The 15892-nt window shown below is 36.3% G+C and overlaps 1 protein-coding gene across 1 annotated transcript in view; it reads left to right on the forward strand.

Annotated features, from left to right (window-relative positions):
• The window catches only part of AHRR (aryl-hydrocarbon receptor repressor), a 68603-nt gene that overhangs the window by 30000 nt on the left and 22711 nt on the right, over positions 1 to 15892 (forward strand). The window contains exon 3 of the mRNA XM_026038370.1: positions 9868 to 9968. Coding sequence (XP_025894155.1) covers positions 9868 to 9968 — 101 coding nt within the window. The remainder of the gene's footprint in view (positions 1 to 9867; positions 9969 to 15892) is intronic.

Raw genomic sequence — 15892 nt, forward strand, 5'->3', positions numbered from 1 at the left:
AAGGTGAGAGATGCTTTCGCGTACAGTTTCTTGGCCGCACTTACTGTATATATGCTTAAATTTAGTCCTATAGGCTTTATCATAAGATTCTAGCTTCTATTATTGTCACTTCCAAGATGTATTTTGTTTCATGTCACAGATAGATAATGATCTCTTTTTGATCTGTTGTTTAGTTTCTGTCTGAAGCAAATTTAATGGACAGGGTTGTGGTACTGCAGTGAGAAAATAATAATGTGCGAAATGCGCTACTGGGTCAAAACAGTGGACCGTCTAGTCTGGTACTGTCTACTCCAACAGCAAAAAAGATGATAAAGAGAGCACGTATGCTTGACCATTTTCCACAGTCCATTCCTCTCTTCCGCCCTTAGCATCCAGGGTTGTTACATTAAAGTTATCAGAAGCCTAGTCCTTAAGAATTTAAGAACTAGTCCTATATTCTTAAATCCAAAAATCCTTATAGACTTGTTTCCCATGAATTTGTCTAATTCCTATTTCACATATACTGTCTGTCTTCTTTCACAACCTCATGTTTTTTATCTGCTTTAAGCCAGTCTCATACCAGTGACACTGAGTTCTCAACAGTTCTCATACTGTAGGATGGGCTGAATGACAGTTCTGCATTTGCTTTATTCCCTGCCTTATATTTTGTGAACTGTATTTTTATCTCCCCTTGTCCTTCTCTTCCCCAGCATGAGCAGTCACAGCCATTTTAATCTCTACTGATAAAGCAACTGCCCTGTTTGTAGATCCTAAAGTCCTCTGGTTTATTATTTTCACTGGAAGAATAAATCAAGTGAAAAAAATAGACCCAGAAAAAAAAAGACATAATATGAACTGGATCAAAAAATTACAATCGCCGAATGGCTGGATTTGGAAGGGACCTCTGGAGGTCATCTAGTCTAGACCTAGGTCTTCTCAGTCACAGTGGTGCACTGCTGACTCATGGTAAATTTGTTGTTCACCAGTCCCACCAAACTTGCTGAGGGGATACTCTGTTTCTTCAATTAGGTCACTGTAGTTCTGATCTATAGACTGACCTAGGAGTGTGTACTTGTGGCCAAGAAGGCCTATGTGAGCGTGGAGTGCATTGGGAAGAAGAGTGCTGCCATTAGGTCAAGTGAGGTGATCCTCTCCTTCTGCTCAGCTCTGATGAGGCCATATCTGGCCCAGTACTGTGTCCAATTCTGAACTCCCCAATACAAGAGAGACATGGAACCACCAGAGAGAGTCTAGAGTAGAACTATGAAGATGATTAAGGGCCTGGAGCATCTCTCATCTGATGATAGGCTGAAAGAGCTGTGCCTTTTAAACCTAGAGAAGAATGAAAGTGGATCTTATCATTGTATACAAATACCTTAAGAGAGGGTGTCAAGAGGATGGGATGAGACTCTTTTCAGTGGTGGCTGGAGATAGGACCATAAGCTATGGCTGCAAACTGAAGCACAGGTAGCTTGACCAGAATTTGAGGGAAAATTAACTGTGAGGGTAACAGAGCACTGGAAAAATGTTGCCTAGAGAGATGTTTGTCTCATTTCCTGGAGATACTCACAATCTACCTGAATGCAATCCTGTGCCCCATGCTCTAGGTGTCCCTACTTGTGTAGGGATGTTGGGCTAGATCATCTCCAAAGGTCCCTTCCAACCTTAATCATTCTGTCATTCTGTGATTCACTGACAAATAAGACTGGACCAGTTCTGACACCTGGGAGACACTGCCTGCCTTTAATTACATTCCATATTGCTGATCACAACCCTAAAAAGGGCTATTTTTTTGACTATGAAAAAAGTGCTGGGAATATAGACAAGCTTAATTTCACCTGTTCAGCCTGAAGAAGAGAAGGCTAATAAGTGCATACAAATATCTCAAGGGAGGGAGTGAGGAGGATGGGACTGGCCTCTTTTCAGTGGTGGCCACCGATAGAACTAGAAGAAATGGCCACAAACTGAAGTAGCAAAAGTTCCACAGGAAGGAAAAAAATCTTAACAGTGAGGGTGACAGAGCCCTGAAACAGGCTGCCCAGGGAGGTTGTGGAGTCTCCTTCTTTGGAGACCTTCAAGACCTGCTTGGTCAGAATCCTGTGCCACGTGCTGTAGGTGACACTGCATGTGCAGTGGGGTTGGACTAGATGATATCTGAAAGTCCCTTCCAACCTTAAGGATTCTATGATTCTATGAATCTATGATTTTTCCCTATCCAGATTTCTTTAAACATATGGACAAGGGAAAAGATGAATAGTTATTTAGCCAACAAGCCATCATGAACATGGAATAACTGGGAAACGCTGAGAGCTGTTTTGTTAGGCCATCTGTTCAATATATCCCATAATAAATGTGTCCTGAAATGCCTACTTCTGAATTCATATATATATATATATATCATGATCACTGGGATTTGCTGAGATCCCACTCAATCAGGATATGGCAGGTCAGCACACTGTAGCATACTGAAGGCTAAAGATGACTAATTTGGTGAAGTCCCAGTTCCTCTATATTGTCTGAAAGTGTACAGTTTTAAAATGCAGTATTGAGGAAAATGGAAACCATCAAAAATATTCATCAAACTAGATGTATTAGTTACAATTTGAAGAACTTTAGAATGTACGAGAAATGTAAAACATGTTTTCTAAACATGGTAAAGTTAACTTACATTTATCTTTTTCTGATCTAAAGTTATACTTTATCTCTTGTATCTAATTAGTGAATATATAATTTACAGGCTTATACCTTAAGGGACAATTAATTTGTTGAAATAATCATAGTTATTATGTGAGATTTGGATTTTGATTTGAAAGTGGACCATCATTGTAATCCACTTCGTAGTGTGACAGAACAAATCATTCATATTTACCTTTTATGGTTTTAATAAAAGGATGCACAAAATAATATATGCTTAAGCAAGATAATGTATGACAGCTTAATTAAACTAATGCAGTAATAATTAAATTCCCAGGACTAAATTTCCCAGTCAACAAGTTTCCCCAGTAGGTTCACTATGTTTAAAGTAATTAAATCTAATGATAATCATATGGAATGATGAAGATATAATGGGAGACAATTACTTGGAATAAATATTATATCTTAGAGGAGTTTCTTTGGCAATCTTAGAGCCAATGTAGTCTACCAGACCAAATGGCAGATCAGTACCAGATCCCTCAACCATTTATTCGTCTTTAAAATATCTTCTTTACCAATGCATAAATATGAGAATGTTTGTTGAGGAGATCATCTTTTGAGTCATATGAAGAGACCAAGTTTGCAACATGAAACTGCAGGTAGATGTGCATACTGGACAGTACTTGTAAGCTTGTATAATTAGTACAGAACTAGACTCTTCATGGAGGCAAAAGCTTTCTAGAGCTGTATCCTTCAGATGTTATGTTCTAAAGATGGTACAGCTCCAGACTACATAAAAGCATGAACTACATGTGTGCCTTCTCGTAAGACAGTTGTGTGAGATAAAGATGGAATAAAGTATCAAAACAAAACAAAAAAAAACATAGGAATGGCCCCTGCCTTAAAAATCCATGCTGATCAGTTAGGTGAAATAGAAAACAATATAACTGATTAATTATAGAGGTCAGATTGAGTAGTGATGGGGTTTCTTTGGGAACTGGAGTATAGGAAGACATGCACAAGGCAGGAGATCAGCCCTTCTTCATTTCTTCTGAGTTTGAAATCCCTCTCTGATTAATGCCTGTCATTAATGTCTGGACTGCCAATTAGGCAGATCTCTCAGGATTTATGTTAAAAGAAAATATATAAGGAGGTGACATTTCTTTCATTTTTTCTGTGTTTTTCTGTAGAAGTAATTTCTGTGTGTACTCCAATGCAGAGAGAGCAGCGACAATCATTTTGCAAAGTGATTTGCAAAATTTCTCATTTGCAGCTATTTATAAATCCAAAATCAGCCCAGTGGAATATAGCTAAAATAGCTAAAACAAATATTTTGATTTTGATAATTTTGATGCTTCTTTTTTGAAGCATTTCTTTCTATTTATGGAAGGATTTTATTTCACAGAAGTGTTCCTCAGCTTCTGAGCTTCTCACTTGTTCTTTTTCTTTTTTTTTTTTTTTTTCTCCCTAATGAATGAGAGTTATTTTCTGCCTCCTTACTTTAAGCCTCTTTGCTTTTGTGAGACAATTTCCAGGTATCTGATACAATATCTAATGAGGAATTAGTTTCCATGCCATGAAGGCTTAACCTTCATGAAAAGCATTCAGTGTTTGCCAAGAGTCATCAATATTTAACAGCTGTTGTTATTATGAAATATTTCATAGGGTAATGTGGCTTGTCTGCTTGCACGCAATGGTTTGAGCGTGTGCCAGGCCTCTGTCAGATGCAGGGGAAGATTGACAGGCGGCTCCATTGCGTGACAGAGGAGCTCTGGTTAGTCAGCAATCTGCTTCTGCAGAAAGGCCTGCACTACCCACCCTCTCCCCACCCCTTCAGGTTTCCTTCAAAGGGAAGGGGGGCCGACGGAAAGGGGGATGGTGGAGTTGGAGTCAAGGAGGTGGCTCATTGCCCAGCTCCCTCCCACGAGCAGCCAAGATAGCTGTGAGCCCTAATCACGCAAAGCTGTCCAGAAAGTGGATACTGTAAAAATGCCTTGAGGAGAGCAAAACTGTCAGGCACTGCCATCTCTTTGATACCCGTTGTGCATGGAAAATATGTTAGGCTCACTGGAAAATGAGAGGGAAAAAAAAAAAAAAAAAGAGAGAGCGAGGTGATGAGATCTGTAAAGAAAACAGTTCAGTTTGTACCTTAAATAAATGTCATGCTGTACTTCAGAAACTTCAAAGAGCAGTCAGATTTCAAAGCAACTCTTAAGAAGAAGCAGACTGAAAGAAAAAGCAATTTGAGAGGAAAAAATTACATTATTGCTAGCATAATTTCAGCTGGCATTCTGGTAGCCGCTGCAACGTAACTACACACTCTTTTATTCAGAGAGAGGGTTTTGTTGTTGATTTCTTTCCTTGAAGCATAACGTGACCTGTATGGGGTGGCATTTCAGAATGAAAATGTCCCCTTCGTGTAGTTCAGGAATGCATAGTAACTCTATTTATTCCAATAAATATAAGGAATGCTGTCCTTATTGTCACTTTGTGTTTTCTGCAGTGTTGCAAGAGGATGTAGATTATTTCAGTTGATGACTGTAGCTTAACAGAATTTCTCATGCAAACTCTTTCATACCTGGTTTGTTATGTTTTATTTTGTTGTCTTAGCATACAGAGTAACATATATAGCGGATTCTTCCTGCATGTAGGAGATCCGGGAAGACAGACCATGTGCTCATTTCTTTTTGAGAACTAGATACTCAAAGTAAGGCTTATGATCATATATAATGTAAATTTTTCTGGAACCACAGTCTGGATTCTGACATTTTGACCTCCCTATTGTAAGAAACAATTTATGTCCTGAGCAGCACTGCAGAGAAATGGTGCCACGGGTGTGAAGACCTTCTAAAGATGACAGAAGTGTGTCTTGATAATCCAAATGAACTCAGGCAAGATGCTTGCATAAGAAATAATTAAATGCCTTTGCTACTCATCTCACTGTCATCTCATCACTTGCTGCAGGTATCCTGAGCAGTAGGAGGTGATGTGTGCTACTTAGGTAAAGGGGACTCTGCAGTTTGACGATAAATCAGTTTGTTACAGACTGTAGCTTGGCAGGCCATTTTCGTTATTTTCTGAAGAAAATATTGCACTTGTGTGGAAAGAAAGTATACAGAGACACTTCAGAAAATATAATCCCACTGCTTTAAAAAATATGGTTTTATAAGAGTCCTGAAATTTCTCTCACTCTGAATTACAGTGTTCTACAATGAGTAAGTGTTCTATTATATATGGGGGTAGGGAATAGCTAAGATGATTTCATTATGCTTTAGAACAGACAGTTTTCTGTTCTTTACTATTTTGCAGATTTAACTTTCAAGCCAAGTGGTTCATAAATGTAGATAGTAATGCAGAACTGGAGCCTCAAAGGAGATCTCAGGTTTTTACAGTATTCTAGAGACAGTGTTGCACTGAAAGGCTCAGCAGCACTAAGACAGACCAATACTCTATTAATCTACATTATCATCCTTTTGTGGGCTTTTTTCTTTTTTCATTAACTATCTGCCAGTTCTAATTCTCCATGTATCTATATAGAATAGAATTTCTCTCTCTCTCTCTCTCTCTCTCTAAACTATATATATTACTATAGCTATATATATAGAAAGACTATATAGATATATAAATATTCTATATTCTATATTCTACATATATATATATAGAGAGAACATATATATGGTTTTCATTTCTTCTGCTGTTTCTATAGGAAGCAAACATTTGGAACAAGGTCCTCAAATCCTGAGTATTACCCTCTCCCTGCTTCTCCTCCCTTTACCCCCCCCTCCGCCTTTGTGGCATCCTTCTGAATGATCCAGACTTTCTGGACCTGTGGTTTTTGATGTTGCCTAATTGCACTGTGCTCACTAGATTGTGTGACCCTGCAAAACTTTTAGTTTTTCTAATAGTGTATCTTGTTTTTATCGCTCTATACTATCAGTACAGTCATTGATCTTCTTTGGCAGAACAGCTCCATCTTCTGTTTTATTCTGTATTCTGGAAGTGCAGGTCAGATAGTGCATGCATTGAAAAAAGTTGCTGTTACTCCTATTTCCTATCTTTTTGGTTTGCCAGTTTTGAATCTAGTAGGTGAATGCTATACACTGAATTGGTGACAATCTAATCTAAACAGCTTTTTGTCCAGTAGTAAGCAGTCAAAGGCTACATAATGCTGAAACTTTCCATTTTGTATAGCCGACAGTATTCATTGGTTTGCCTTCAATACAATTTATTTTATTATCCCATTCTGGGTACATGGAAGTCCAACAGCCTTCCTGTAGGACCCCTCAGGTCCTAGAGTTATCCTTTGCTGTTTGATATTTTCACAAAACTTTCTACAATTTGCTTCTACTTACCTACTAGAGACATTATTCCTGTATTCTCCAATATTTTGTTTGCTTTGAGCATTGTAGGTTTTATTTTCATTCCACAGGGCCACCGTTTTGTAGTATGTTTAAATCTTATCATAGTGGTCTCAGAATTGGAGCCTCAGATATTAATATGGAATCAGATAATAATATCAAAAAAACAGTCATAATCAATAGGTCCTGTCTTCTGTTCTCCCATGTCCAATAGGTCCTTCCTTCAGTTCTCCCATGTCCCCTGGGTATTGATAGAGATAGCATTAGTCTTTTCTGTTTTCTTTTCCCTGTTTTTCCACCAGGTGAGAGTATTTTTTTCTCCTCTCCCATATTTTGCCTTTTCTCCTGACCATTCCATTTTAGGATCTGAATATTATTCTGCCTTGCATGTTTTCTTCAGTTGACATGCAGTCACCAGCATTAATATTTGTCCTGAGCTGTTACTGCAGCATTAGCCTACCTCGGCTCCCCTGGTGGGATTAATGTAGTACTTCTGGTGTAGGGGGGTAGTGCAGGGTGACCTGTGAGCAGTGGCTCTGCTGCTTCAGGTCTAAATAGCAAATGTGCCTGCCCTCTGGGCATGAAAGGTATCAGTTGTCTTTGATGGCTCAAGCGGTGCAGTTCAGACCAGTGCACACGGTACGTTATGAAATGGATGTGTGGGGCCTAAGATACAAGTAACTCTAGTCAGCAAAGTAACATTAAAATACTTTCCATTTGGAGATGGAATTTTTACCAGACAAGCTGTGGAACAAATATCCCTTGTACTTTTGCTGCTGTGTTTGTGTGAGTCCGAAGGCTAACAAACAGGCAGGGAGCTCTGGCCTTCTCTGTTGCATAAAATAATAGTTTCCACTATGTTGGATAAAATAATAGTTTCCACTAATGATGAAGTTAGAACTAGTGGAATTTCTACAAAGCCAAAAGAACGCCTCAAAAAAATAAACCTTTGTTTCCTCTCACCCCTCCCTGTCTGTCCTTTAACCTGTACTACAAACCACTGTGTAAGGACTTACAAAAACATCTTTTCTGAGGAGGAAAATTCTGGAAGAGGCTGTTTGAAATTAAAAAATCCTGTCAGAACTGTCTAACACTCTACTATGAATGGCCATATGTCTGTTCTTATAGACAAACATAGCAGAAGGTGAAGTTGATCATATATAGAAGAAAAGTGACCTTTCTCAATTAATTCAAATGCTATACCAAAATGAAAATGCAAATTAACATTCTTTATATCCCATTTATATTAGCCTAGCTTTCAAGGCTGAAAACACAACATTATTTTGCCTGGAAAATGCTCATAGGGATCTGTTTTAGGCAAATTTGGGTTTTCTTGATGTATTTTCCCATGCTCAGGGGAAGGATTTATTATATTTAATTACACATTTGAAAAGACTGCTTTGGGGTAATGACCTAGGCTATCACTAGCAGTAAATATTTACAATGTAAGCTAAAAAAAAAAAAGAATAATATTCAATGAGTGTGATTTTCTGATGCCATCATCTGTTATAAAATGCTGAGGGGTCTTTGTAGCATTCCTTTAGTAGACTGTTAAGTTAATAAGGCTCTTTTCCATAGCCTTTTGAAAGAAAGTGAGTCCATTTAGATCATATCCTTAATCATTTTCAACAAATGTTATTCAAGCCATTTAAAAATTGGTCTTTTATAAATTGCGTATGTTACTAAAAATTTAAATCTGTTTGTCATCACTTTCAGCAAAAAGACCAGCAGCACTGGAAACTTGACTGATTGTTTATACTGATTTGGTATAAAGTGTTCCTGTGTGTCTCCACTGTTTTTTGGACTGTTAACCATCCAGGGCTGGGGCTGCTATAACTATCCTTTAGCTGGAATGGACCACGAGTATCAATGTTTCAGCCAGTCTCAATAGTAGGTTCTCCCCTCTTATTATCTGTGTGAAAAGGCGAACAACCTGAAAACTGGATCTCTGTTTGCTCTATCTGAGGTATTTCTATGACCCACTTATGTTAGTCACAAGAATGGGGTAGTAAGAGTAAAGCTTATTCCCTGTTACTGATCAAACTACACAGACGTATTCCTATCATGCCTCACATTCCCTAAATGATACAAAAGCTCAGAGTATCACATGATGTGTGTAAACAACTCAGTGTTCTCAGAAATTTTTTCATTATCCCCAGAAATGAGACTGGATTTCAGAGATTTCTCCCTGTGATATAGCCATATGAAAACTTGAATCTGAGTGTTCAAAGATATTTCAGATCAAGTAATGATAAGCCATGTGCAAGAAGGGCAGCCAACAGAAGTTTTGCTTGCTGCTAAGGTTTTTGTTATTATCAGAAAGAAAAATAAATGTAATTTTAATCTATAGGGAGAGTTTTTCATGATTTTCATATGATAAGGGGTCTGCTAAAAACTAAATATAAGCCTCTTCACTTGAATCTTGAAATTGGTCTTGGACTCATAGTAATGACTAGGATTAAGTGCGACTGAAAATATCTAATGCCAAGAAGGTCACCACTAGTAATAAGTAACTTATTACAGTCTCTGGTCTTTTGAACTATATAACTATTTCTTTATATTGTAATAACATGTATCTTTTATAAACAAAACATCTTGCTGACTTTCTTTTGTTTCTTTTCTGTGGTTTTTATTTGTTGCTTTATGTAAAGCACACTAATGGAAAAAATCTGTTCCAAGAAATATGTGATAGATATTTCATATAAAAAACATCTGGACTGACAAACATGTATCTATCTCCCTCACAACAAAAGGGAAGTTTTCTGTAACTGAAATCCAGACAATAAAGACAATTCTCAATTAAATTAATACAATGTTAAGTGAATAAAAATAGACATTTTAGTCAAGTGGCCCTAAACAGTATGATTTATAAATTGATAATAACTCTTTTCAACAGCCATTCAAGAAAAGCACTTTAAGGAGCAAGGTGACCAAACAATAAAAGAAGACAATATATCTAACAACACTGCTGTACAAGAAGGTGGACTTCTACTAGAAGTGAGTGAAAAATGCTGCCTTTTCTAGCTCTAAATAGTTTGTGGAATTTAATTATATACCTGAGTAAATTCTTTGAGGCTGCTTTGAGTACATAATTCATCTTTGTATGAGTCACTCAAGAATCAGACTTGTGAGCACTTCTTGCAAGAGCAAAACTGACAGCAAAAACTGGCATGTATTGAGGGTACACACAGGAATTTACCTAGTCACTAGTCTGAGCTAAGATTATCCTGGGGTATTTTAATTTATTCTACTTCCTGAATTCCGTGTTTTGAGGGAAGCTGTATATGCAGAAATTATTCTTTCAGTGTATTCCTTACCCCAGTAGAATGACTATATGTTGACAGAACAGCATAGAGGGGTGAGGCTGTTATTGAGAATTCGATCCATTAATCTCACTGAAGAATTAATACTACAGAATCAGTTAGAAGGCAGCAGCCCGTCTCATTGACATCTGAATTTTAATCACATGATGTAATAATGCCTTTTTTACACTGAGAATCCTTGGAAATAGCCATTTGACTAAGACTAAATTATGTATATTTGCTTTGGATAGGATCATATTCGTATTCTACATCATGTTTTAATGACAGCTCTGAGGCACACATAAATGTAAACAAAATGGTAACCTCCAGCAAACAACTGCTGCATACTATTAGAAAAAGAAAGAAAAAGATATTTTACCTTGAGATCCATTCTCAGAAGTTGTGCAGGTCCTTGAAATAAAAAGTCATTAAGATTTTCCTCTTAATACTTCAGAATTCTTTTGTTTGTATTGCAAAGCAAATAATGTACAGATATCTGATTATTTAGTGATAGTACTAAAATTAGGTATATATCTGTCAAGTATTATTTGCAATAATCACTATTCTTAAATAATAGGGAGTACAGAACAAAATAATGATAAATATCACAAGTATCTAAATTTTAATGATGCTTCCCCATATTCAGTCTGTGCTTTTGGTATATATTGGTTTGGTTTATATTGCGTTACCACAAGTTGTCATCCAAAATGATCTTTAAACAATAGCACTGCTGCTACAGGCACATGGAGAGAACATTGATACGTAATTTCAAGTATGTTACAAGAGACTAATATTAATGAAGATGCTTATAGTCTGCTTGCCCCATGCATTCCTTTTGAAAATATAAGAGTTTTTTGATGCTGGGCAATACTTATTTCGGATCATTGATTGAATGATTATTTGAATGGTAATATGAATGTATTTAACAGACTCCACTTACGGACATGTTTCAGTAAGAATGAGAGGTTATATTTTCCTTGAGACTTGTTGATCATCTCTGATCATTGAATTTGGCTGAAGTATCCATTCACTGGGAATGGAAGGTAATGAAATTGGGTTTTTGTTGTTCAGCCAAATTCACTGTTAGCAGTTAGGGACTGTGTATTCTAACTAAATAGTTTAATTTATGATTCCTTCTCACAAGAAGCAATCTTGCTGGTGGTTGCTGTGTTATATATATTGATTTGTGAATCTAGCCATTTTATTTTCTCTCAAAAGAAATTTTGCCACTGTCAAAAGGGGCTTTCCTTTTCAGAATAGTATCTTGCATTATGTAGCTTTGCTAGGTGCTTCTCTGTTACAAACTTGATTAATCTGAATAATGCTGTTCCTGACTGAATGTTAATGGAAAACCAGGCACTTTTTTTTTTTTTTTCTCCGCCTAGTGCTTTAGGAAAGCACTAGGACCTATTCTGCTCTATGTATAGAAGAATGGAATAACAAGGACTCTAACTATTAGTAAATAATTTATTTTTACCTTTGTAGCCTTGGAACTTACTTCTTCTTTCAGCTTAAAAGAAAGCAGTGGTATTAGTCTGTCTTTAAAGTACATTTAAAATGCTTTTTATTTTTAAAGGACTCTATCACAACATGTGTTTTTATTTAAGATTTTACAGAAATATTTTTACAGCTATCACCAAATACTTTCACCAGCAATAACAGAATAAACACTGATACCATTTTTATCAAAGACTTTTTTAGCGGAACACAGCAGTTATTTTAATAAGTAATTTCTCCCAGGGAATTAAGTTTTGGAAACACTTCTGGATAGGAGACTCTTTCCTTGCCATCCTTCTATTTACTTTTGGAGGGAAGACAAACAAAAGTCTAATGACAAAAACACAATTTTATTACTGGTCTTTCCCAATATTGACCATTTTTCTGTCTTTACTTTCTTTGAAAACTTGAGACTCCAATTTTTGCAGTAATGATTTTTAACTTAGCACTTTCTAAATATTTTCCAAGGCAGGTGGTTTTGCAACTGGTGTGCCACATGCCTTCTGGCAAAAAGGGACGCATTCGGTTTCTGAAGCCCATTACTGAAAACTTACAAGAACACAGACCCAAACTCTTAACTAGAAAAGAAGGAAAATAAATTATATTGACAGACAGTAAATCCAGATAGAATTTATGGGGTGTGGTATTGGATGGAGAAATAAATAAAACTGTGATTTGGAAAAATTAGAACGAAGCATTGGCAGGTATCTTGGCGATAGTCTGTACTCATCCTGTGGCTGTTAGCCAGCTTTTATTCTTCCCTCCAGCTATGCAGCATTCCCAATCTTAAGTCAATATTCAGAGCCCAGACTGATGTGCAGGTCATGTCTCATCCCAAAGGTTGTGCAATTTCCATATGTTATACTATCTTAACTGCTCAGTTGTTGAGAGGAAGACTCTGTGGATCTCTTTTTTTTTTTTTTTTTTTCAGTGATGTGCAATTAGACAGAGGCCCCATCCTTTATCATCACTGATACTGCCTCTTGCATAATCCTCACCCATTTATTAACCACCATCCTGTCAACATTGTCACCATTTAATTTTTCACCTCACAGCTGCTTTTATAGCTGCTTCTATCACAGTCCTTGTTACTCAGTCGTCTTCTATTTCTTCTATTTCTTCTATTTCTTCTATTTCTTCTATTTCTTCTATTTCTTCTATTTCTGTCTTCTATTTCTTTCTCATATATGGCACACTTGTCTCGTATAGCACACTTCTCTTCCATTGTTGTAGTCTGCAGCATAGAATTTATGATATCTTTGTCTCCAGGCATACTGGATGTAATTCTTTGCAGGTGTGAAAATGGTGATTTATGTTCAAAATGTGAAAAAAAAATATTTTTATTTTAAATAAAATCTGGATGGACTGGGCATTCCCAAGCAGATGCTAATGGAATAAGACTGGCTGGTTGTGTCATTCCTCATCTCTGTGATGAGTACTGAAAAAGGCCAGCATTAGGCTATTTAGGCAGTTGAATATTCACCAGCCATTCATGCCCCCTCAGGAAAGATGTATTGTGTTTGAAGGATGTTCCAGCCTGCTCTCTACACAGATCCTAGACAGATTTCCACTGTAAGTCCTCTACTCTTAAAGTTTCAGAACACAAGAATCACAACTCTAATGGATTTATCTCATGTTTTTCTTTACGGTCATTGTGAAGATAGCAGTCCTCACACTATCCCGTTTTTTAACATTCAATGATACTGTAAGTTTGCTCTTCCCTAGGAGTAATAATTAGAATTATAATATTTATATATACCTATTTCTATGCCTGAATCATCTTTACCTACTAAAATGAAATAGAAACATATGACTGAATAAAAAGGTATCAGATTTGGTTAGTACTTCACTAGAAAAATCAAATGTGGCAGCAAGAAATGCAAGGAACCTTCCAGGCATAATTTGATTTGTACCCAAGAAGGGTATCTGTGCAGGCTCTACATGTCTATACACTGACAATAAAAAAGAACCTTTTGCTTATTCCTTATACTTTGGAGTAATAACAGGCTGCCATGGAATGTCTCCATGGCATTCCACTAATGCCTAAATCATCTACTTTTTGGATTAGAACATCTGCACCTCACTTGTTTTGTAGCTCACTCCATTCTTCTGTGGCCCACTCCATTATTATGGCAGTAATGACTCTAATCCTTATTCTTTTTAGCATGTCAGGAGACTAGGTCCAGAAGACATGTACATTCAGTGTATGTACTTAGAACCAGATTGATGAATGTTTTGTAATCTATTTGTTCATATCAAAGACACTTCAGTTGTCTTTTTTCTGGTGGACACAAGACAGACATTGATTTTCGCCAATGACAGAAAGGGCACAGTACTGAAATTTTATATATTGATTAATAAATTATAAATAGAAAAGGTCTCATTCCTTATCCTTATTAAACAGTACAGTGATTACATATTATTTAGAGGCCTAGTATCTTAAAAATAATCTTGAATTCATAAGCATATATCCTTTTTTTTTTCAAAGTAATGTCTCTTCAACAGCAGAAAAAAGAAAAGTGAAAGATAGTCTTGGAGGTTCTGCACTTAGATTTCTCTGCTGGTAACAATAATCTCAGCACCATTATATTGTGCACTTTTTATATTTTATAAAATATTTACTATTTATTATTTATTTTTATTAGTTATTTTTTAATTTCATATCCTCAGTTCAATTACTATTATGAACAGGAATTTCAGGATTAGGCCCAGTAGTTCCCACTAAAGTCAATTGGGGCTTTTTCATTAATTTTAATACCAGATAGAGCCTGAGTCTTCTTAAAGCCGGTGAAAGTCATCAGGCATTTTTAGCTAACGTAAGGATACAGGGTTTGATACAGTGTATGAAGTATATTACTTAACTTTATATAGTTACTCTAAAAATGGCTGCAAATAGTAGGATTTATGGGTTTTATTTTGAGGAGAGATGTCCATATCCACATTTTAGCATTGAAAGATATTTCCACGTGGCCTCTATTTACTATTTGAACTAGAGTTCAAGTTTCATTCCAGGGGAGTTGGAAAAGGATACATTAGAAAACATCTTCTGGTGCTATTCTTCAGTCTACATAAGGAAACAATGCAGGAAAACCATTTTTTCCTGCTTGGTTTTCTATATTTTTTTTTCAACTTGTTAGTGTAATTCCATTTCCTTCTTCCAAACTTTAAGTAATTAGTTCTTGATAAATCTGTGTTCTTGAAAGAGTGTTCTAGCTTGAATTTCAGCCTGACAGCAAAAGATTTTGTTCTTCCTGTTATTTCTTAATTTAAACTTGAAAAGGTTTCAGGCAAAAATCAATAGTTGCATGAGGGCTATGACCAATGCAAAGACTTTTTTGCAAAGGCGCAAAGAGTTTTGTTGTTCCAGCCTTTTTAGCTACTAGCAGTGTGAGTGTCTTAGCACAGTCCTTCTAAAATAAATCCTTTTAGAGCTTTGTACAGTGGTTTACCTTGTAATATCTTAATTTAAAATATGACCACTAAATTAGAAGTTCTTACAAAGCAGTCATAGTCCCAGAGCATTTTTTTTGTAGCGAATACAAGTTTTAGAATATGTCCTAATAACTCTTTTGTTTTCTTTAGTTTTCAAACATGAACATACTCCCAGTATTTCATATGAGATTAATCACTTGGGAAGACTTACAGGGAATATATCCATAGGAAAAGGATAAATAGGGTCAGGAGTTACTTACCATCTTTATCACACTCATACATTCACTTTTTTTTTTTTCCTGGCAAGGGCAGGCAAAATAAAAATGAGTTTTTCAGAGGTCCTGGCCCTTATTTTCTTTGCAAACAGGCGTATTTTTGAAGCTTAGTCTTGAAATTGGCATGGGAGCAGTGTTGCACAAAAATAACATTTCTGCTGCCCTTTAAACAAATAACTAATGTTCTCACTTTTTCCTTTTTTTTTTCAGACAAATGTAGACAGAAAAACTTGTGACTTCGGACTACAATTTTATGTCTACTCCAGTCCTTACTATTATTATTACTATTGTAAGGATCATGATATTGACAAGATGGTTAGGATTCTGAGTTATACTGTAGCATGATTGACTTTGCCAGTGCAAAAGAAAAAGATATGGACACTTTCCTCCAGTTCTTACAATCTAAGTTCAAAAT

The sequence above is a fragment of the Nothoprocta perdicaria genome, unplaced genomic scaffold, assembly GCF_003342845.1.
Source record: "Nothoprocta perdicaria isolate Ctin4 unplaced genomic scaffold, notPer1 scaffold_209, whole genome shotgun sequence".
In the NCBI taxonomy this organism is placed as follows: domain Eukaryota; kingdom Metazoa; phylum Chordata; class Aves; order Tinamiformes; family Tinamidae; genus Nothoprocta; species Nothoprocta perdicaria.